At 45.1% G+C, this 25,423-nt stretch overlaps 1 protein-coding gene across 1 annotated transcript in view; it reads right to left on the bottom strand.

The window, feature by feature from the left end:
- The window catches only part of TMEM260 (transmembrane protein 260), a 374,961-nt gene extending 351,884 nt beyond the window's left edge, over positions 1–23,077 (bottom strand). Inside the window, exon 1 of the mRNA XM_069638070.1 lies at positions 22,823–23,077. Coding sequence (XP_069494171.1) covers positions 22,823–23,063 — 241 coding nt within the window. The 5' untranslated portion in view covers positions 23,064–23,077. The remainder of the gene's footprint in view (positions 1–22,822) is intronic.
- Positions 23,078–25,423: the final 2,346 nt, after the last annotated feature.

Here is a 25,423-nt window from a genome sequence, read left to right as displayed (position 1 = left end):
TCAGACATACAGCGCTGACTGTCCTCCAAGATCCTGCCACCTTATCAGATTGTTGCAGTAGATTGGCTTTGCAGTGCACGCAGGGCGAACAGGGCAAACAGGCGAGCAAGCTGCCCAGGGGAACTGCCCTTTGCCTTTGGCCCTTAGCTGCCTGCCCGGGCAAGGCTGCCCAGGGGAGCCTCTGAAGTTAGGGTGTTCTGGTCATGTGGGGCAGCAGGGAAGCCAATCACGGACTGAGTGGGCGGGGCCGGGGAGGAGGTTTGCGGCGAGGGAAGGAAACAGCAGGGAGTCCCAGGGGAAATGTGGATGACAGTGGATGTAAAGAAATTACCCAAGCAGGCTCCTAGACGCACTCAGTGAGAAAATGGGTTGCAGTGCCTGATGCACAGACAGTAGGTCTCCACTGCCTGGAGTTGTGTTCCAGTCACGGGGGGAGGCAGGGAAACTAATCATAGACTGACTGGGAGTGGGGAATAGGGAGAGGCTGGGCAGGGGAAGAGTTGTGCGGTGGGGGAAGGAAACAACAGGGACGCCCAGGGGAAATTCAAATGGCAGAGGATGAAGAGAACTTACCCAAGCAGGCTTTCACTCACAGACAGTGACAGAAAATGGGCTGCAGTGCCCGATGAACAGACAGTAGGTCTACACTGCCTGCAGTTGTGCTGCGGTCACGTGTGGTGGCAGGGAAGCCAATTACGGACTGACTGGGCGGGCGGTGGGAGTGGGGAGAGGCGGGGGCATGGGAAGAGGTGTGCAGAGAGGGAAGGAAACAACAGGGAGGCCCAGGGGAAATGTGGATTGCAGTGGATGAAAAGAGCTTGATGTGGGGCGGCAGGGAAGCCAATCACCTAGACAATAAAATGACATCAGAATTGCAGGCATATGCCAGCGTACATGCTAAGCTTATGTGAATGCTGACGAGTGTGCATTGCTGCTCGTATAGGCTACCATGCTGCTCTATTAGGGTACTCTAAGTTGCTATCATGTCAGTTTCCCCCTTGCTATGCCAGCTCAACATCAGCTATTGTAGGTACCACAAGGACACCAGGGCATAATTACATCCGTTTCTACATTGCTATGCAGCTTAACAGCAACTATTCTAAGCAATGGGTACCACAATGCCAGTAGAACATAGCTACATCAGTTTCCACGTTACCATGCCAGTTCCACATCAGCAATTCTAGGTACCACAAGACTACCAGAGCAGAGCTACACCAGTTTCCACATTGCTATTGCAAATAGGTACAAATCCAAACTATTTTCTCCGAGCAATTTCTGTACCCGTTACTAAATAACCAGGCATTTTTCACTTCACCCCATCTAAAAAAACATTGCGATCTTTCTACATTGCTCCCAGAAACATTACCTCCAGAACTTTGCTTCCCTAGTATCAACACTTCCATGCCAGGTTTGCATGTTCCCAGTTGAGCACGCAATTCAATTATCAGATAAACGAAGACATAAAAGTGAACCTTGGCACAATTTTTAGGACCGAGGACTGGGGAAGAGTGCGCGAGGGACAGACAGAGCGAGAGGAAACGTGAAGGAGAGGACACACAGATCAGAGAGTTGGTCTGTTTGTTTTTTCAACCAATACAAGTACTTTAAAAAAGACTCAAAGTAAACACACACACAAAGATTCATAACACAGCCTTGTTAAAGTAATACCCGTATGATTTTTACTCACAGAGACAACCCTTCCTTGGAACAAACCTTGAACACTTTTGATAATATGCCGTCTTATGCCAGACAATCATTTTACACAAAGTTTCAATATCGCTTGCTCAGAATAAGAATATCTGAAATTAGCCTAGAAGCAAGCGTGTTCCGCAGAGACATTGTACAACAAAATGTACCCTTTCTGCATTGATCCGGCTTTCTGGGAGAGCGTTACGCCCATTGTCTGCAGTTATGCAAAACATCAGATTATGCAACAAGGCATATTGCAATTACATCACTCTAGTTACCAATTCTCAAAAGGGAACTAGACTTGTGTATAATTCCAGTAATAAAATCAAAAAGACAATTCCTTTTGTTATTTGAAGGCTGAAACTTATTTTCTGGAAACCCCTTTTCTTCATCTTAAATATAAAAATGATTTATTTGCACTTTGCATAAAAATAAAGGCCGCAGACTTAGAAAATGAATTATAAAGGTAAGTTGTCCGCAGGATCCTAAAGCAGGACATCTAAAGCAGTTACTCCCCCTCCTGCACCTCAGAGAAATCTTCACCCATTGGCCTTCAAATATGCACTGTTCTCTTTCGGCCCAGTTTAGCTTCATTGTATATTGTTCATCTCCCAATATTACCAATGGACAGGTCATCTTCTCAATATGGCCACCAGGGAAGCTACAGGGTGGTGGTACACCTGTGTTACATATCGCATTCCAGGCCTTCTGGTTAATATTACCTGATCTCGGTTTCCTGTAGACTTTATACAAACTGAGACATCGCTTCATCCGAGGCGCAAACAATAGCTGCCCCTCAAGGATCCAGATGCGATTTTGAAGTGGGACCCTCATGAGGTTCTTCAGGAGTTAAAAAAAATAAACCCCCGCTCCCAACCGGGCATTTTTAAAGGTGAGTAAAAATAGAATTTAACTCGAAAAAACATATCTTTATTCAGATTCCGATTTAACCTGCTTCTTACTTCGGAAATAACATATGCTCGGAATAAATCTGAGTTCCCTGCTCCAACCTACTGTAACTGTAAGGTGCCTTCGGAGATCGAATCATTAAAATATCTCATAGCAGAGAGTCCTTCTTTGGGGGTGGAGCGAGCGTGTTACTTTGGGAAGTACATGTTGAGCACATTTCTCCATCCAAGCTCCCACCATATCAAACTCTATCCCTTTCAGCATCCACCGCATGGTGGATCACCTCGCTTTCTGGAAGGCACTCAAGACCTGGCTGTTCCCTTTTGCAACGTGGCCGATTTAGTTCACCCTGGAGGTGAACTATCACCCCCTGACAGGTAGGTGGGGGCAGTGAGGAGTCATGTGAGGACACAAAACAGTACCAAGCACACACAGAAAGAATTCTAGTCAACTCACATGTTATGATCTGCACTCCCTCATCGCAGCTACATATCAGCCATGACTCACTGGTATGCATCGCACTCCATCTCAATAGAAGATCGCTGTATCCCTCCCGGGGCATGGTGTGAGAGCATCTTGAAGCAAGGCCCAGACAAGAGATTCAAACTTCGAAACTTAACTCAAATGTTAGGATGGTTGAAGGCCTAACTTGCCCCATGCTAAGGTGAACGAAACTAAGGAAAGTCGGAGTCAGAAAGTTCAACTTAAAGGCCTTTCTGTTTCCAAAGCCTATCCTTGCCCTCACAACTAAAACTGAACAATGTGTAGGGATGTCAATAATAAACGAAATAGTGATCAAAACAAAGTTCCAAGCTTCTTCCAGCTCTTTTCAGCTTCACTTTGCCAAGTTCAAGAAAGTTCCACAAGAGTCTCGAGATTACCTTTTCCCAAGTTCACAATAGTTCCACAAATCCTTGGGGTTGCCCTTCCCCAAGTTCATGGCAACACAGTTCCACAAATCCTCGGGGTTCCCTTCCCCAAGTTCAAGGTGATAAAGTTCCAAAGAAAAGGGTCTTGAGGGCTCCTTCCTCAAGACAGCATTAAAGTTCATCAAGTCGCAGGGTTCCCTTCCACAAGACTTTAACTTGTCAAATTAAACTTGATTTCAGTCTTTCAATGTTCAACACTACTCCAGATCAATTTGACACTCCTTTGGATTAACAGTTCACTTTAAATGGCTTATTCTTGTTTACTTCAACAATGTCTTTGGCTTTCATAATTGAGGGTTCCCTGGTCTAGGAGCAGTTATCGGACCAAACGGTCCACCCATCACAGGTCGCGCAACCAGGAGCCTTAGGCTCTCCACCCCACACAGGTTCTTCTGTATCGGTCCCTGTGTCAAGGCTCACACTCACTTAACTTCTCATGATCGGCCTCTTGGCTTTATGTGAAGATTCACACTCACTGGGCCTCTCCCGATTGGCCTCAAATATCCTTTTGCCAGTCTTTGGCGATGCCGCACTGTATTGATGCATAAAGTTCACTTTGCTGTGTTTTTATTTCTTCCCACTTTTCTGTCATGCTCTTACACAAACTTCCATGCTTGCGTTCCTATTTCATAGGCTGTTTTCCAATGGGCAATTTCACATTTATTTCTCATCAGATTGTAGCTTTGCCCATAAAGTTTTCATTCAGTTCGGTATTCAATATATAAAGTTTTCATTCAGTTCGATATTAAATATTAGTGAGTTTTTACATCCCTGCTTAATTTTCATTTAACCCATGGTTTTGGGTTTGTTTCAATCAGCACACGTTATTCTGGTTATTCAGCATTCGTCTCACTCAGCCCCTAAAAGCGCCCCAGCTTCGAGGGATGTTCCCCTTCACTCACCGGTCCTCAGCATTCCTTTCAAGCAGCTCAGTTGTTCCCCTTCTGCTCCACCTGCTGGCAAGCCTTGCACTGCAAGCCCCACTAGCACTTTTGAAGCTTCTCTGCTCCAGCCACCAGATCTGCTTCCCTTCTGCAGACCCTGGCGGCCATTTTGCTTTCCTTTCTGTGTCCAGAGCTCTGGCTGCGAATCCCTGGCACCAGAGGCTCCCAAACATGTGGATTTTGCACGCCCAGCCTGCTCCTGGGCTCCACAGTTCCTTGGGATCGTCGCATCCTGCCTACCCTGCAGGACCCACCACGTCTGCCTCCTTTCAAAGAGGAGTCCTGCTGGTCTCCTCCCTTCTTATACACCTGCAACCACTTGACAGTTTGCAGGTGTGAGTTTCCAATTGCCATTGCCTTACTGCAATTAAAGGGACATGCCTGACCTTCACAGTACTTTGCAGGCATCTTCCTCCTCTCAGTACTAGAGTGGTTAAATGGCCTACTGTTGTTCCCTGCTTCTAGTCGCCTCTTACTCATCCCAGTACTGCAGTAGGCTGAATAAGGAAAATTGAGGGCAGCTTTACAGTAGCCCATAAAGGGTGGGGGGAGGGTTGGGTTGGTTTGGTTGTCACAAGATACTGTGTCTCGCCTGTGGGTACCCTCTTCCTAATCCCCAAGGACTCTGCGTCCAAGTGATCCTCCCTCGCTTCTCCATCCCCAGGGTCGGGATCCAAAAGCTATGGCCTTTCCCTGGCCACCTGGGCAGAGGATCCAGTGGGAGTAGGAGAGAGGATACCCTAAGGTTTCTCACAATGGCCACCCACCCAAATACATCTGCAACAATCCACTACTCAAACCCATAATGCACATCACCTCTGCCACTAGAATGCAGCTGAGTCCCACGATAAAATGCTGTCTATCTGGGCGCATAATCAGTCTCCTTGACCAGCATACTCGCTCGACAGACTATCACAGCACCCATCCATAGCCATACACCGTGGGTCGCTAGCAGGGACTTGGCCGCCCCTACCCACCTTTGAACTGGCTGAAATGCAAATGCACACACGCATTCTAAAATCCTATTACTTCTAATACCTCTGTCCTCCAAGGGCATTCACCCACAGCGCTTTGAGGTCATAGCAATGCCATTAGGTGCTACATAAGTGCTATATAACATTATATTGAACCAGATCGGTTTAGGGCCCGATGTTTTGAGGGTAAATCGGTTCCTCTAACAATCAGGGTTTCTTAGCAAGCTGGGATTCATTGTGTGGTAACCTGTGATTAATTTTAAATTAATTGATTGTTCTCTGTGTGTATGTAGACTTTTTATTTCATTTGCATATTTTGTTCGGTTTTAGAGATGTGGATTTACTATTGTCAAATGTTTACACTTCTTTTGTGTAATTTAAACCATAACACGATAAGAACATGCCTTTTTGTAATACATACTTTGTTGCACCTCGTAATTCGTAAAAATTAAAAAAGATGCATTTTTGTCCTTAAATTACTCTTTAGAGCTGCTCGTTGTAATAGTCGAACCCCTTCTAGTGGCGCGGCTCTGTGGCAGCAGTGGTCTGAACATACCCATGAGGATGTGGGGGGGAAAGCAGGGACAGGATAATAGGTGTCCATTGTTTTCTAATTTTTTGCTTGCAGTATTTTGACTCCCCGTTTTGTTGTTGTTGTGAGCATGTGCCTATTTTAAAGGACAATTTATTTCACATCGATTGATCATATTAAATCTAGGCTGCCTTAAAGGCATGGTCTAGTAAAAAATGTTATTGTCCCTACGGGTCGGACATGTTTTTTTAAGCCTAAGTGGCTCGATTTTAGAAAACTTTCCTATGGACCTTACCCGAGTTTTCGTCCATTAAAAGCACACGAAAACAAGCACCAGGGAGCCGCCATTTTCTAATAATCCTATCTTTTCCCCCATCGCCCTGGCTGACCTGCTTTTGCGGCACTAAATCAATTCCCCGCCCCTGAGCCTGTCATCAGCAGACTCGCACCGCCCATTTCCCAACGCCAAAGCATGTCTCGTGTCAACATTCGCTGCGCTTCAGCTAATGACGTGTCGCCATGGAAATGGCAGGGCGCCTCTTTCCTCAACACACAGCAGCAGATTTTCGATTCCATTCCTCTCTCTGTGTTACTTTGAGTATTCTGCGATTCGTTTCAGTGCTCTGGTCAGCTACCTTCGCCGCTTGTAGCCCGTGTGAACAGATACCAGTACCACCGCTATTAATTATTTTAGTTTGTTTAACACACAATGGCTACAATAATGCCCTACATGTACGAGCCCGAGTGTACCGAGGAGGAACTACTGGAAAGGGAAGCACGCGAAAACGATGGGGATTCGGACGGCAGTTGGCAGGATGAATCAACAGATGAAGAGCCTGGGCCTAGTCGAATGTGCGGCGTCTCCACCTGGTGCACATGCAATCGGTGCGAGCTAATGCCGACCGAGGAGGAGAACTGCTGCTGCCGAGAAAACTTGGGATGCCTGGCCTACATTTCGGAAGGCGAGCCACGAGCTGCCAGACTTCAGGGCAGCCTGCCTCACACGGGCCGTGTTGAGAATAATGATGGTGCTTATGCACGAACTTCGCGCAACTGTTCGTCCTTGTAATCCGAGTAACGAGTAAGTATACTCTGCTTGTCATGCCACTCCTATTTCATGTTCTTCTACTATATCCAAAATTACATCTATATATCATTGTAACGCATGTAAGTCATTCAATAGTGTGCATTGTCTAGATAGCATTTGTCCGTGCAGAATGCCATTAGTTACAAGAATTGTCATTGACAACAAACGTTTATTAAACTTATCTTGGTCATTTAAAAACAGTTTGTTTCATTCCTTTTCACAAGTGGTACAGGCTGGTGGCCTATCGTTCCTTTACATGGTGGCTCCACAGGAGGCTTGGACACCGCGTTCGAAGAGTGATACCCGCCTGTGCCGTTCGTGCCATTAGAGAAACGTTCCCGAGTGACAGCGGCCAGTACAGGGGATTTTCTCTCGCTGTGCTGCAACCTGAACTGTACAATGTTTAAAGTCTTGTATTTTTGTGTCATCAAAATAAGATACAAAATAAAACACCACATATATTTTAACAACGGTTGTTTCGATTTTTCAAATGAATCAAGTGTGTCTCCATTCAAGGATGGACGTCAGACATCTGTGCTCCGAATGGAAGAAGGTCTGGTCGCTGTGAAGCAGGGTGGTCACTATCTATCTAAGCTAACATAACATATTCTCGATAATGCATGCACTAAATAACACTTGTTCAAAGTCTTTCAGTGGGTTATGTCTCTATAAAAGTCACACATATGTCTATACTAACAATTACCATTGGATTATACAGGCCTTGGGTCTTGACCACTATAATACACCGGTTGAAGTGTGGGTCTGTGCTCACAAGAATCTCCGGTATGTGGCATTTGTTATTGATAAGCAACGATATACTATAATTGATTTAAAGACGATATACTATATATTGATATAAAGGCGGTTCGCGCCGGTGGATGCGCGCTGGCATGGGGGGCTGTCAGGGGCGCGAAAGGCCAAGGTGCCAAACTACATGTACACTTCAAAAGGTGTCCCACGCCAAAGGGCCATCGGTCACATGGCCTCCTCAGACCCTGTGTCTCCAGCCAGGCCTCCCCTTGAAGCAGGCCGCCCCCTGCAATCCACATAAGTGTGTCTCCATTCAGCAGTCTTCCTGTGCCTTATCTGCATGCCCCAGGCCCATCCATCCCACCCCCCTGTATCAAAGGCGGTTCGCGCCGGTGGATGCGCGCTGGCATGGGGGGCTGTCAGGGGCGCGAAAGGCCAAGGTGCCAAACTACATGTACACTTCAAAAGGTGTCCCACGCCAAGGGACCATCGGTCACATGGCCTCCTCAGACCCCATGTCTCCAGGCCTCCCCTTGAAGCAGGCCGCCCCCCTGCAATCCACATAAATGTGTCTCCATTCAGCAGTCTTCCTGTGCCTTATCTGCACGCCCCAGGCCCATCCATCCCACCCCCCCCTATCAAAGGCGGTTCGCGCCGGTGGATGCGCGCTGGCATGGGGGGCTGTCAGGGGCGCGAAAGGCCAAGGTGCCAAACTACATGTACACTTCAAAAGGTGTCCCACGCCAAGGGGCCATCGGTCACATGGCCTCCTCAGACCCCGTGTCTCCAGCCAGGCCTCCCCTTGAAGCAGGCCGCCACCCTAAAACCACGACATACATACGTCATTCATTCACAAACACACCCCTGTTTCTAATACTTTATAAACCACTTGATATGTCTCATGAGAAAATCTTTGTGCTTTGCTGAACGTGTTACCTGGCAACCACTGAGATCTACACTACTCTGCTTGTTGTAGTGCTATCCGTGAACTTCTGTGACCGCTTAGAGCAAACCCATCAGTGTGCTACCTGTGGCCACCCACCTATTCTCCTGCAACATATCTCTCTGCTTGCTGAATCCAACTGTTTGTTGGTCAAGGTAAGGCCATGTATCCTAGTCATATTTTGCAGATTTTTAAATTTCTATCTATTTGCGAGTAGAGTACACAATAGTGCTATGTTCATTGGTCTCATTGCTATTGACTTGAGTTTCCATTGCTATGCTATCAATAGATCTATTTATTTTCATCTGTGTCTATTGTCATCGAATTGCATCCTTCGGGGGTCCAGTCTATAATGTAAGCATGTTTCCTTCTCGTGCAAGATAGAACATCCAAGGGCCGAGTCACATGTTCAGATTTTAATCACATCATTTATACATTTCTGCAACTTATGCAAATACTAAGCAGCACATAATGAACTGGTATAGTTCCTGCGACCAAAACAAACCTTGCATTGATCATTGTATGATTCATTTACTTTTGTATCTAATCTTTATTCTTGAAGATTGTATAATAATGTCGATATTTACTTTTCAGATTTATCAACAATGCCTGCCTGTTCGATTAGCGGTTGCCCTTCAAAGACCCATGCGAAATCTGAAGGCCCTACAATGCATGTATTCCCGAAAACTGTTGATCGAATAAGAGAATGGGTCAGACATTGCGGATATCCACTGGATGAGCTGGAAAGTAGAGTCCAACAAGTCTTACAGGACAAGAGGGGTGATCGATACCGCATCTGCAGCCGGCACTTTTCCTTGGACATGTACACAACATCTTGAGTAACAAAGAAGAATAAACGGCGAATGACACGGAAATTGCTCGAAAACGCTATTCCCACTCTATTCGTCCACATTCCGCCACTGGTGAGTCAAGTGTCCTGATTTAGCTTTAGGCCTTGCGGTAGTGTGTAGGTATCCGAACAGATTAATTGATATTGTAGGTGTTCTATCCCTTGTAATAATTTCGATAATGATATGAGTGTATAGTTTTTTGAATAATGACATTTACCAATATATTCTTTTTCGATTTCATAACCCACAAACGCAATGTATATATATGGGAACAGGGAACTGTGCTGTATTGAGCATTTTACAAGTATTCTGTCGCCTTACATGGCTATTTTTAATATTGGCATTTCATTATCAATCATTAATTTACCTTTACAACTTCTTGACTATCCCTTGAATCTGAAGCAAGAACATTCTACATCCTCGACGTGGTCGCAGTTATCAACCACTTCTAGCGCGTATCAGGTAATCTTACTAGGCTAATCTGCTACAGACCTGTTTTATGCATGTCAAGTAATATTTTTGTTTTATTGTGTAATCATTTTACCGAATGTTTGGTTAGTGCTTTCCAATTGATATACACCTTAGTTATCGTCCACTGGTGTTTGTTATCAGTTATAATTAGTGTTATCCATACTAATGCAAGTACTGTCTTTCAGGGAGATGCTGAAGCGTCCGCCACATCTACAACATTTCTAGATGTTCAACAGCTGGAGGTATGGATACTGACAGCTCCATCGAGCGTCATCATCAGAGCTGGAATTCTTGTTGTTTGATTGTTCTAGACAATGTTTCATTCGTGGTTAGCCGTTGATATGTACCTGTGCTGTCGACCCCAGGTGTGTGTTATGTTTTCACTATTGTAATCCTCACTAATGCAAGTACTATGTTTCAGGCAGTTGATGGAGCATCAACCCCTGCACTTGATGCAGAGCCTGACATTCAAGTAATTCCAGGGGAAGTGGAAGCGGGACCATGCGTATACGAATCGGCGCAACAGCTTTCGGAAGTGCGCACTACATTTGCAACATCCATAGATATTCTTCAGCAGCACGAGGTATGGATAATGACAGCTCCATCATGAGTGATCATATAACGTGATTCCATTTGCTATACTTTCTTCCCTATTAACGCAAGTGCTGTGTTTCAGGGAGACGACGAAGCTTCCACCACAATCACAACATCTCATTTAGATGATGCAGATGTAAAGGAATCGTTGAAATAAGTCGATGAAATGTGATCATATTTGGATTTTCCTTGATTCTTTTGGACAATGCATCATTTGTGGTTATCTCTTTATATGTACCTGTGCCGTCGACCCCAAGTGTGTGTTGTGTTTCCAATATTGAAAAGCATACTAATGCAAGTACTGTGTTTCAGGGAAATGCGGATGCCTCCTCTCCAATACAACCATTCATGGCAGTCCATGCAGAGCAAGAGGTATGGATACTGACAGTTCCATCGAAATAGATCATCACTGGTCGAATAGTTGTCGTTTGATTGTTGCACACAATGTTTAAATCGTGTTTGGCTATTGAGATGTACCTGTGTGTTCGTCCTCACGTGTGTTTTATGCTAACAATATTTTGATACATAGTAATGAAAGTACTATGTTTCAGGGAGACGATGGAGCCTCATTCCGTGCTGTCTATGCGGATACAGAAAATATAGTCGTTGCAGCGCAAAAGGAAGGGAGGACATGCGGAAACGAATCGGAGCTACAGTGTGCAGATGTTGATGGTCGAGTCAAAAAAGTTGCAAAGAAAAAAAAACAAAAATAGGTTTGTTACAAACAGTTCATAACTTTAAAAAAATGTTTGTGCTGGGGACTATTTTATGTTTTTTTCCAGTCAATTCTACTACACTCCATCTTGTGTTTAAACTGAACATCCCTTTTCCAATCTCTTCTCCAATTACCCGTGGGTGTCAGAACTATACACAAACAGACAGTGAAGCGAATGAGAGATGTGGCTTGCCAGACCGTGTACACTATGGAGGAACTATTAATTGAGGCGAGGCGTGTTCAGGCTCAGGATGCTCATGTCCAATGGCCAGAACATGAATTAACTGTGTTTGGAGACTACAGCAAAGTTGCATTGGACCATAGCTACAGTGCGACCGCACCACCACAAGATCTTATTGAATGTATTGAAGATAGCTCTGAAGTAGTTGCAGATCAATTTACACAATCTAGCCCCGCCAAAAATTTGCCACCAAAAAACCTGTCGACATTGTTGTGTTCTCCCATCAATGTTGAAGTAATAGATGTCGAAATGACAGAGAATGAAACAGCCGCAGCATCCATAGACGCATCAGAACTTGATATCAGCGATATTACTTTCCAATGTCTCGAAAACTCCACAACGTCACAGGCCGAAACAACGTTGACGCAGGATGACAGTCTAATGAAAGAGAGCAAATACATTGTATTCGACAGTTGTTTGATGGAAATTATAAGTATGCTGAAATGTGTGCATTCCATTAGAGGGAAAGTATGTGGGAAGCCATTGATTAATGTGACTTGTCAAATAAAAGGCAGTAACGTCAAAATAAATGCCGCCTGTAGATTAAATCATAGGTTCTCATGGTCTGCACAACCGATGCTGGGGAAACTGCCAGCAGGCAATCTACTGTGTGCAGCTGCATCACTTTTTAGTAGCTCCAGTTTTGGAAAGTTAGAGGCTTTCTTTCAGTTTGTGGGACTCCATTTCATTTCTAAAGCGCTGTACTACATATACCAACGTGATTATCTGTTTCCGGCCATTAGTGATGCTTGGAAAATTGAACAATTGTCTCTAGCAAGTACATTCGAAGGCAAACATTTCAGGCTAGCTGGCAATGGACAGTGCGACAGCCCTGGATTTTCTGCCAAGTACTGCATCTACCACTTTTAGGATATGGATAGTAAGAAAATTGTGAGTTTGGTGGTCGTGCATGTAACACAATTTACATCGTCAGTGGCCATGGATAAACTAGGATTTATAAAATCAGTGGAATATCTACAATCAAGGGGAATGCACATCGACCTCATAGCAACGGATAGACACGTTTCAATTGCCAAGACAATGAGAGAGCAGTTCCCACATATTAAACATCAATTTGACGTATGGCATCTTGCTAAATCAATCAATAAGAAAATCTCGGCTGCAGGGAAAAAAAAAGGTTTTGAAAGTATTTTGCAGTGGTCACATTCTATCACCAACCATCTTTGGTGGAGCTCAAAAACTTGTGAGGGGTCAGTGGAAATACTACTTGAAAAATGGCGGTCACTGATGCACCACTGTACCAACGTTCACCGCTGGACAGCAAATTAACATTTCCACCAATGTGAACATGGCCCTTTGTCCCCAGAGGAGGCACAGAAGAAGAAGTGGTTGATTCCATCTTCACTGACACACAAAGCCATTGAGAAGATTGTTTTCGACAAAACTCTATCAAGAGATTTGCGAGGACTGACAGAATTCTGTCACACAGGAGATTTGGAGGTGTTCCACAATATATGCCTAAAGTACAGGCCAAAGCGCTTGCATTTTAGCTTTCGGGGCATGAAACATCGCACTCTACTAGCGGTTTTGGCTCATAACAGCAATGTCGGACGTGAACAATCTAGGACTAGGGGTAAAGTAAGGATGCCTCGCTACACTAAGGTGTTTTCAAAACGAAGTAAGCAATGGGTGATCAAACCAGTCTATGATGAAATGCAGTTCGACTTTGTGAAAGGCCTTATTGTTGCTGTGTTAGAGAAGCACAGATATGGAATTTTGGACGTTTCTGTGCAGAGCAGTGATCCATTGCCACCGAACATTGCGACTGTGCCATGCCCACCCGAAGCACAGCTGATTGTGAAGTACAAATCCCGGTTTAAATAATTGCAATACGATTATCTTTTTGTAAGTAAATGTTATTGTACAGTGTACCTGTAAACCTAACCCCTACCTTCACCATCATGGGTGGCGAACAAGCTGGGTGTCATCTTTGAATTCTCTCTATTCACCTCACATATGTGTATGTATATATTTTTCTCATGTCTCATCTCATGTAAATGCTGCGCACTGTTGCGCACTGTTAACGGAGGGGAGGCTTGCGTATTGCAAATAATAAAACAAACAAACAAACAAACAATAAATCTCACTTTTAACTCAACTCCTGTGGTACTTTATACTTTCCCTGACCTTCCGCAAAAAATTAAATGTCTCAATTTGGGCTGCAAAGCTCGCAGACAACGGGGACAAAATTGGGGCACTTAGAACGCGCCAACCAAGCGGGCCGTGGCATTTGGGATAGAAGCCAGTTCGCATTTGCACATTGAGGCGCACTACATAGACGGATTCTAAACTTCAAGTTCTCACAGATGCCTATACTACGTGATGTTGCAAATAAAGAATGCGAAGGACAGCGCCCAGATGAGGCCCACAAGTCGCACTGGAAGTATAAGGGTCTATTGTTTTTTTACCTTGAGACAGCGACCATGCCGAAAGAACTACATTTGAAGGGAGTGCGCAATAACGTAAGAGACGATAAGGCAGATAATTCAGAAACTAGACAGAGTTTCATTTTAGTTCAGTATACGAAAAATCGTTGTCAAGAGCACGGTCCGTTTTACAGACTGCATTACGAAGAGACACAATGGAAATTTCAAATATAATGTAAGTAAATCTTAGGCTTAAAAAAACATGGCCGACCCATAGGGACAATACAAATTTTTGCTAGACCATGCCTTTAAGTTTCCCCAACACCAAGCCACGTGTCATGACGGCAGCGGAAATCAGCAGCAGGCGCCACAAATGTTAGCGTGTCAGTACAATCTAGAGGTTCATGCTTTCACCCAGGATGAACAGATCTTGTGTATGTATTGTAGTTTATGAGTCACAGGAATATCACTGGAATCAGTGACGGCGTACATAGTAGGCGATACAACAAAAGGAGGCAGCCCCTATGTGAATATCAGCACGTTTACCTTAAATTGTCTCTATGTTTGGGGCCCCAACATATATGGATGCAGATCTTCTGGAACTGCACTTAGCCTGTTTGAGGCAGATTGTGTGAAGATCAGCCAATTTACCTTGAATTGTCCCTGTGTTAGGGGCCCTAACATACATCTATAATGGCTGCAGATCTTCTGGGACTACACTTAGCCGTTTAGGGCAGACTGTGTGAAGATTGGCACATTTACCTTAAATTGTTCCTATGTTAGGGGCCCTAATATATGTCTATACTAGCAGGTATACCCATGCTTTGCACAGTAATTCCTAAGGCTGAAGCGTGTAAGCTTCAAGTGCTCTACCCATACATGTACGGCTGAAGCATGTAAGCTTTGAACTGTTGAAATGGCATACATTCATCAACTTCTGCGGGAAATGACGTTCCTGTAGTTCTTATGAGAGATTTGCCACCATGTGACGGACAACGTAATTGCAGACACTATTGAAGTGACATGCCCTGCATCCTTTCACCCACATTACAACAAAAGCACTGTTTTGCGACACCCAGATTACTTTTTTTTTTAAGTAAGTGCCACTAATTTCAGCTAGAATGCTGAAAGTGTGGAAAGTGTAGGAACAATGAACTGCTGAAGTTTAGGAATAAGGAAGGTAGAACTACAATGCAAAGAGCCATACGGCAGGGTAAGCATAGTAGACCGCTTCTAACAATTGAAAATCTGAAAAGGTACATTTTATACTTTTTACATTGTCTACACCATGAAACTTACCCACATGCCAAATTTCAGGTTTGTAGCATGTTGGGAAGTATGCTGAACATTACGAACAGACAGACAGACAGATAGATACACACACACATTTCCCATATATATATATGACGGCAGATCGTCTGGAGCTGCACTTAGCCTGTTTAGGGCAGATTGAAGATCGGCACATTTACCATAAATTGTGCCTAAATCAGGGGCCCTAAAATCAGAGATGGAAGTGCAATATAAATCATTGATATGCCATACCACTTGCTTTTTACAGAGAGTACCTTTAGTTCAAAGACTCAAAAAACGCATCGTGGACGCGTTCTCTTTCTCCTGAGACAAATATAGACTCGGCTCAGGCCGGACATTCAAGCACTGCCAGTTTCCCAGGTCACAGCTATTATGCAGACGCACCCACAGCGTCCATGGCCCTGCAGGTCAGTAAGGTGCTCAGGTTGCAAACACATTTCTATTATCAGCGGCAGAGCCTTTCATATGCATTGCATGGTGGAACATTTCCAACTCAAAGAGCTCACAAAGCACCACCTTGCAAATCTGTGATAGTTACAGTGAGGAACACAAAGCGGCCATTTAAAGATTTGTTTACATCCATGATGTCTTCTACTGTCTTGACATGCAAAAAGAAGTTGCTTTCAGTCGCTAATTTAGTATTTACAGTTAATACACAAATCAACTTTTTAATACATTTCCACGCTTCAATATTATTAATATTTAAAATCAAATTTCAATCGTTTTACTAAATACAGTTCATCAATAGTTAATAATCCTTAATCTTGCCCCAATGGTAGAATTTCATCAGGTGGTAGATACATGTTTCATTATTTCCAGTCATGGGGAGTTCCCAAGTACCATTTATGGTGTACGCTTCACATTTACCCCATGCCAGGCATAAGGTAACTTCTCCTAGCAATGGTCAACGCAGAGCAACTTAGCAATAAATGTTTTGCAGTCTCAACTTGATTATCGCCACATAATCTGCACAATCTTTCCTCCCTAGGAGTTCCTAAATAAGCTCCAAACTGCTCAAGAGTCTGTACCCCGTTAAATTTGACTCTTAGACATGTCCAAACGAGATGATTGCCCAAGGAATGATCGACATGCACTGGATGTCATGATGCCTACCTCCAAGGAGCCAGGTCCGACCCAGCAACCCCAGAGGCAGGCATCATTCCCCCCAGGGAAGTGCCAGCGGGCCCAAGGTGGGGCCCTTTGGACACAGTCCTGGCGCCAGGCTCATATTGGACCCCTGTCCTGGCGCCTTAGGCGCCAGGCTCATAAAGCTAGACATGTGTTTAAGTGTTTTAATGTGCACTTACCTGATGCAGACCATGCTGCCACATCCAGGCCCTCTTGAGGCCTGAATGGAACTACTTTACCTGTGGGATTACTTTCCACCCGGGTGTGGTCGGGGAAGGATACATACCTGATCGGAGGAAGGATACACTTTTGGAACTTGTGCCAAAGCTATTTAAACCACACCCGATCAGCAACTCACGCTTCGCGTTGTTCTGCTCCTCGCAGCTGGACGCTCACCGTGTCAGCTCCTGCATCTGGACTTCAGCCACGCCCGTCAGCATCCTGGGTCACCTGCAAAGGGAGACAAGAGACCTTACCAGCTAAATCTGCACCACGGAGACATCACCGACGATCCTGAAAGGGAAGACATTATTTTTAAAAGCATTTCGTTACGATCGCTGCAGCGCTGCATTTCACTCACCTTTCCTGGGTTCCTCCATCTTCAGCAGCGATCATCCGGATACACAGCCACTTCCCAGAGCCTAGAGAAAAAGACAAGAATAAGAGGTGAGAGAAGGAAGGGAATAAGACTTACCAGTTGGGTCATTCCCATTTCATTTCGGGTCTTGCCGCTTCCAGGCATTTTCCGGACCCCGGCCCCTATGGGTAAAAAAGACAAAGACATTGAATGAGCATATGCAAAGACAGTTCCCGAGCGCTCATCCAGAACTAACCTGCCATTTACTGGAACAGGAACTGCACGTTTCACTTCGGGTCGGCGCCATATCTCCGGCATTCCGAACCCCGGCCCCTAAGGGGAAAAAAGACATAAGCATTAGCGCTTGCTGCAAAAAGACAATGAACATTATTATTAAGCGTGGACTTTTGAACTTGCAACTGAACTTTTACAGAGCCTTACCCGAATAGTCAAGAGCTTACCTGAACTCCCATCAATCCTCAATCCAGTGAAGTAACTTGGTTTCAACGCGCCCCTGCATCAGAAGCAGGATGGAGAGCTCATCCTTCCTGACCCTAAGGTGAGACTTCACGGGGAATCGTGGAAGGGTATCGTGGAGGGTTGGAAGAGAGTGGGAGGCTTGTGCATAACTCAGTCAGTAGGTAGTACTCCCTTTTCACGCACAGGGGTATATTCCTGCAAGCCGGAGAAGCCAGAGTAGAGGGCCCTTCCTGTCCATCTTCAGAGTCCTGCGCTTCACCATTGAAGAAGCATCAGCACTCGAAGCCAGACCTGCGCCTCCGTGGGAATCAGGTGAGCGTTACACTGGGACGCCTTCTCGCCCGAGGAAATACCTTAGGTATAATGCAGCAGAGGATTTACTTGCGAAATACAGATGTTTTTCCTCTCTACTGTGTTCGCAAAGTATCTCCCACATTCTGTTCTTTAATGCTATATAGGGGTGCTTTACATCAAGGGAGAAGGTATTTGGCCACAGCCCAGGACTGTCAGAAATGTTGTAGATAGGGCTGGTTTTCATGAAGGCAACCTTAGTCAATAGTGCATCGTATTCTTTATTTTCCAATGCATGCATGCACAGCAATGCTGAAACTTGGCTGTAAAGCACATTATATAGAATTCCAAGTAGATGAACTCTGCCGTAGTCCTGCCCAAACGTAGGGGCCTCTGCAGTCTGCACCTTTCAAGCAATTCCAATTCGGAGATCTTTTTCAGTCCCCAGAGTTCAACTCATTTGTTACCATCAGCAAGATCTTAGTTTGATACAACTTGACAATAGTTCACACCGAGTATCCCCTGCTTTAGATGTCAGGCACTTAATAGCACCTGTCAACTGTGCAGTCTTAAGCTGAACCTGTTGCAGATGTAGGTTCCCGTCCAATTTTGGGTCGAGGATCACTCCCAGATATTTATAGGAGCTTGCCACCTCAATGTAGTCTCTGTTAAGGGTTCATCTCCACTTTCTAGTCCCCATATTATTTCTATTCTTTGAGGTGAACATAATGATTTTGGTCTTGCTGGTATTAATCTTCCGTGAGTTAAGCACTGCGTAGTTGTGTAGGTGATCCAAAAGCGCTTGTAAACACCTAGGTATTAAATACAGCAAGGACAAGCCGTCGGCATAAGCAAGCCACTGTATGCCGACACCACCCATGTTTGAAGGGATTAAGACAGAGTTCTTAATACCATTAACCAAGTCTGCCAAGTATAAATTGAATAATGTGGGGGAAAGGATACATCCCTGTTTTAATCCTGAGCACCTGTCTATCCATCATGCCATAGACCCCAGATGGTTCAGCCACACCCTTACTTTGGTGTGGTCACGCAGTGCAATGATCATTTTGAGCAAGACCCCTGGGATGTTGCATTTATTCAGCTTTGACGATAGCCTACTCCTGTCCACGGTATTGAAGGCAGCAGTATAGTCCACCAAGACTACTTATACAGGTAATTTCTGTATGAGCCAAGCTTGTTCTATGGTAGTAATTATTGACAATCCGTTATCTGTAATGCTCGATCCCTGTCTAAACCCAGTCTGTTTAAAGGGTATGATGTTATTTTGGATAATCCAAATATTTAGTTCTTTTAGTATCACCTTAGCAAAGATTTTTGCAGGAGCATCGTGCACAGCCAGTAGCCGGTAATCACACAGACCTTCATTCAAAAACCTTTTTGTAAATTGGCCTATAGTGCTAGCCTTCCATGTCGTAGGGAGTTGTTGGATAATCCCTATCAGAGTAAAGAGCCGGTGAAGAGCACTTGCCCATATCAGCTGGTCGTTCTTGATAAGCTGATTACAAGTGCCGTCAGGACCAGGTGCTCTAGAAGATTTACACGTTCCAACAATCTTGTCAACCTGCTCCATACAATATTCCCATCGCACTTCGACAGTCGGTACTCTGCCATTGTGGAGGAGATAATTGTCCGGGGAGGATAGCTCAGCAGCAACTTGTTTGCCTTGGAAGCAAGACGCTTAGAAATCTCTGGGTATTTAAGCGTGTTATAAATATGCAACTAAGAAAAAAAAAAAGAAAATTATGCAACTAAAAAAAAAACAATTCCTGTAACAGCGCCTCGATGCCCGCGGGCTGTGCGAGCACTTTAAAAATGCAAATAAATACAATAAATAACACTCAGGGTTGCCGCTATGCGCCTTAGCCAGTCTACCTCAGGTACATCACACACAACTGGGCTATAGTCCTTGGTTGAATCGAGTATCCTCCAAATGGTTTGGGTGTGATTTATAATGCCACTGTACACTAGACTACGCCATGTTTCACATTCCGTCTTGCTGATATGTACGCTTCTTCAGCCACGTTATGTAACTGTGCACGACATTTTCTTACAGGTAGGGCGTGTATCTGTGGTTCAAGATGTTCCAGTGCAATCGCCCTCAGTTCAAATCTTAGCACTCCTTCTCTATTTCTCAAGGCAATATCAGATTAATATCGATGTACTACCCTAATCTCACTGGCTCCCTGATTAAATAACCTTCGCTTTCCTACCATAGCTCTCGTGCTGATGTTCTTCACACAGCTCTCATGTTCTCATGTTGATCCATTCCATTTTTTGCCCTTTAGGTAAACCTCCGATTAATGTGCAGCAGGTCATACTCTGAAGTACATTTTGTGAGTAAGTCTTTAGCTACCTCACCTGCCATTTCCAGATTGTTAGCTGACCAGGAAATATAATTATTCTGTGATCTGACAGTGAGCATAGCCTGCTCACCCCCTTCGGCGAGTACAGACCAGTTCAAAGCACTTATTAGAGGGTAATGATCAGTTTCCTTTCTCTGTAGAATGCACATATCTGCCATCAATGGTGTATACTGTGTGGTGAAGATGTTATCTGTAATGCTTGAGCTAAAGTTAGAGGACCATGTGAAGTGAGGGGGTGTATGAAGGAGAAACTACCATTCACCATGGTTAGTCCTGTGGAGCACACCATGCTCCCCCAGGTCTTTCCTCGTATACAAACTTGTGCTAGGCTTTCTTTGGTACATGGGTGGGAACTCTGCTTAATGTCAGTTTTTTTAATCGCAGAGTCTTAAGAGATGCTAACGTTGAAAGCACTGCATACAATTAGCGGTATCGGCAGTTCTGTCTCCCATCTAATATCACTGTGTTCTATTACAGAAGGTGGACGGTAGCTGTGATAATTACCAGCTCTGTCTTATGTTCACCAGGTCTTCTTTTTCAGGCATAGTTATTATTCCGGTCAGTAGATAGTTAGTATGGGTAGCTATTTCTGTCAATTGTAGGGGATATTTAACTCCCCAGGGAAAGTCCCCCCCTTAGGTCTTCCTCTCATGACCTGGGTGGCCAATTGGATGTCTTTCTCGTGTCTCCCAATCACGTGCTAAGCCTCTTCTTCTCCATAGTCACTTCTCCCCGTCTACTTTGCATTAATGTTGGGCGATGGCCGGTTTTGATAGGGTTGTCTGCCTCTAAAGTCGAGCATTCATGCCCCAGTTTCAGAATTGAAGTTTCATACTGCATGATGTACTCCGAGGAGTCTTGTGCTTTAAAGTAGATGTATGAGGTAGCAATTGTTGCATCATCCCGAATAGCCACTATTTTTATGTCACTATTGCTAATACAACGTAGCGGGATTTCACCATGTCAAGAACCTCGTGCCAAACAAGTCACTTACTTTAATCACGCTACTTTTCCTGTCGATATTCTGTGGGTATGTAGGTCTAATTTCATTATTTTGATCGTGGGGACAGTTTGGGAAGAAGCGTTAATGCTTTTGACAGTAACTTCTAAATCAGTTGTTGGAACAGTCGCTCAATGTCTCATCTCCACATTCTTTCTTTTTTGTTAACTTCTTCTTTTGTTCATTAGCCGTATTAGTGCCATTTTTTAAGCCACTAATCAAGCCACCAATCAAATGTTTTCAAAATCATGCAGCGCTTGATCACAACATGGGCCTCCTTTGAAGTAGGGGGGTGCAGACACATACTTTCGTCTGCAACAATTGACATACATGCCCAACACTACCAACAACCATACCCACTCAGAAAGGACATAGGGTGCGGGCCTAGCTCGCATGTAAATCAATCTGAAAAAACTAGGTTACAGCAAAGACAAACTGGGATAAAAGGGCTGGCCGAATACAAAGCTAGAAACACGAAAGTAGCTGATTTAGCATAATGACAGAGGGATGAGACAGCCTTATCATTCTGAAAACCTAACCAATGAAAGGAAAACAACCTTCTCTAAATCACAAAGGAGACGCAATATGAATATGCATTTCTCCTAACAAGGGTACTAACCAACCCCAAAAAACTCCTAAAAACCACACCACTCTTCACACACCTCTCACACTCTAACCAAGCACAACCACACCTCTTAAAGCCGCTGCAACCCACACACACTTCACCACACTGCAACAACAACCACACCACACAGACCCCACACAGCAGCACACAACGGACTCAGAACCAAATACCACACCAATATGCTCGGCTAACTGTGGTAAGGGAACTGAAGCTGCCAACAGTACTTCACAGCTCCCTTGCTCTTCTCCAAACTTTGTCCTACTAACACGCCTAACGTTTCAGATCCGCCAGAGCGCCAGGGGACCGCTCCAGTGGGGATAGTGTGCGGTACAAATATCCTTTAACATTAACATCATGAATAACAAGCCAGAAGTGTGTGACTGAACCTGCATATCAATCTTTGTGTATTACACAACTTCTTGTATTACATGCCTTATATCACAAGTACAGTGAGGTTAACTAGATTTTTCAGATTGGCATTATCTTGCATTCTGGGAGTTATAGTTTCCCGTACAGGATGTGAAAATAAAAGCCACGGTGATAGTGTTTTGGCTTAACATGTGAAGGATTAACATGCTGTCATGTGGCTTTATTATGCAATTTGTTTTTTTGTAAGCAAACTCTACAAGACATTATTACTGTATACCTATAAATACAACAATCTGGACATAAGTTTGTGGTCCTGGTCAACCCCACTCGACACCCTTACCTCCACCACCCATCTGTCAACCCTCCCACTCTCTCCTTGTTAGATGCAGCCAGAGTACCACTGGTTCCTTTTTCCACTTCCACCACTGCCTAACATATTCTGGAACTGCACTTAGCCTGTTTTGGGCAGCCTGTGTGAAGATGGTCACATTTTCCTTAAATTGTTTCTATGTTAGGGGCACGAACACAACATATCCATAATGACTGCAGGTCTTCTGGGACTACACTCAGCCGTTTTAGGGCAGATCGTGTGAAGATCGGCTGCAGCAGCTCTCATGCCCCTCCCTGTCCCAGGTGCTCACCCGAGTCCCCGCCGGGCACTGACGGGTGCAACGTCTTCATGTATACAGCGGAGACACACATGAACACCAGCAGGCTGATGGTGGCCCCCCGGGGGCCCGGGATGGGATTCTCTCCTGGGTGTCTGTCCTCGGCGGGGCTCTGTGCTGGGTGCGGGTCTCCATGTTTCCCCCCAGATGCCGGGATCCCCTTTCTCTCCGGCCGGCGATGCAGTCCTCGGCGAACACCACCTCCGGCAGCCATGAGTCTGTCTCCCTGGTGACGACTGCCGGTGCTGTCGCCGCCACCCTCGACCCGGCGTGTGTCCCGATGTACGACATGACGGAGCCAGGCAGATCTAGGCTTGTCAATGGCTGTGCAGCGAAGACTGGGCGACGGCCATGATAGAGTCAGGCACAACATGACTTAATGGCGGACTTTGGTGGAGAATGGTCAAATGTGGGACCAATGCAGTGTCCCAATGAGAGGGTGACCAGATATTCGCTAGTATTGAAAAACAGGACACGCCGTAGATAAATAATTACCCCCATTTGCACAGGTAATACTGTACACAAACGCTGTCCTCTGACACACATTTAGACCAGAAGTGGGTCTCTGCTGCAAACCTGGGCGTACACAACTGTGCCCTGTGGCGTTACTCGCTCTTTCCTTTTATTTTCTTATGCTTTCTCTTTCTTTCTAATAATTGTTCCCACTGGTAGTGTCTTTCCTTTCTAGATATTTATCTCTATTTCCATACATTACCATAGATGCCAACCTGGTCAATTCTATGTCAAGACCGGAGGCTCGGATGCTTTCTCTTTCCATTTTACTACTCCAGCAGCCATGAACAAAATCAATAATATGATAGCAACAAAGATCAAACTACAACTCGAAGTTGATAAAGTATTTGGTAGTCCCAATATTATTGGTCTCTGTGACAATCAACTTCCGGGGCACCAGTGGTCCAGGGATGAATATCGGTTTCTAAACCATCAATCAACCCCACACCACTAGTACACCAGAAGGGATCTGAACAGATTGGAAACACAAGTAAATTATAAACTACCTTGTACATTTTTGGTAACGTGGACGGAACGACAGGCTTATCTATGCAAAGTCGTGGATCGTTGGTTAGTTGCAACACAGCGAAAATACAATTATTACCCAATGATAAAAGGGACTGTTCAGTCAAGGTTGTATACACATATCTACTTTATTATTACTACAACAGACAGTTCTAGCACACTACAAATACAACCACCCTGTAAAGGAACACAGAGGACAGACAGTTTCACAAAGGAAAGGGATGCATTCTGGATACTGACAGGAGGGTAGTTGGTAAAGTAATCAGTCTTACAGTTCACGGTTATTTGGTTTCAGCACCAAGGGGGAAAAGGGTCGTAACTGTCTCTAGGGGCCTTTGGAGAAGGACCAGGGGGGCAGAACCACATTGTACTTGGTGCTAAAGAAGTTCATGGTGCTCAACAGCTTTGAGGCAGTTCTAGGGTGTTTTGCAGCCCTTGAGACAGAGTTTGTGGTGGGAGACAGCTGCGGGTATCAGGCGGCAGGCAGTTCGGCAAGCGAGGCTGGACGGATGTCTGCAGGGTGTCCGTGGCGGCTGCTCGGGGCCAAGAATCATTGTCTCTTTGCTGGTTGGCGGATCTGGAATGCTGGTCAAAGCGGCTTGGATGGCTCTTGCCACTGCGGCTTGACAACAGTCAGTGATGCAGCCAGATGCTGTTCGGGGACTCGACTGTCTCGAATAAATGTCCTGAAAATATGGACGCGGGATGATGCTTGTGTGGAACTTCGCCTAGCTTCTTCGCAGAGCTCATGTCTTTCAAGTCGGACGGCCCAAATCTCAGAAGAGTGATTGCAGGCAACAGCATTGTCCTTTGTCCAGAGACTCTCTGGCACTTCCCACCTGGGAAGCTTGCTGGCAGAACCTAGCAGGGCACGCTCTGTGCTGGCTGGGTACCGGTTCTGGAGCTGCTGGATGGGTTCCCTGGGGGAGGTTTAGGGGAGGGATCTTGCTTCCCTCTTGGAACCCTTGGGCTTCCTTCACTAGCGGAAGATGTAAGGTAGACTGTACCTTCAGCTCGGGTTCAAACAAGTCCATCTTATTACTCCTTTCAAAGTCTTCAGATGATCTGCTAAGTAAGGGGTACAGCCCTCTTTTAAAGCCAAATGGACCCCAGTGATTGGTGCAGGCTAATCCCACCTTAATGAACAAATCCTGGGCCCTAACTAACAATCTTCTGTTATGCATAAGGTCAGGACCAGAGTGCTCTGCAATAGGACAGACAAAGGGATAACAACATATACCTAAGTCCCACCCATCTCCCTGTCTGTTGTAGATCAAAGTGTCTCTCTGGTCAACTGAGCCCTCTGTGACTCTTGATTAAAGCGCATGGTTCCCTTGAAGTTTGTGCTGGAAGCAGACTTCCTGTCTCCCCCAAACCACATACTTCTCCCCCTCTGAAAGGGGACAGCTCTGCAGGTGTTTGCCTGTGGTAAATAGTGGACCCTGACATGCATTTCATTGCCTTTCATACAGAGGGGTGGGAACTAGCTTCAGGTTGACACATTGCATGCCAAAGGCGTGTTAGTCCTGCCTTCCT

This window comes from Ambystoma mexicanum, chromosome 14 (assembly GCF_040938575.1).
Source record: "Ambystoma mexicanum isolate Mex_15411 chromosome 14, UKY_AmexF1_1, whole genome shotgun sequence".
Classification (NCBI taxonomy): Eukaryota; Metazoa; Chordata; class Amphibia; order Caudata; family Ambystomatidae; genus Ambystoma; species Ambystoma mexicanum.
This window is presented reverse-complemented; position numbering and strand designations above follow the sequence as displayed.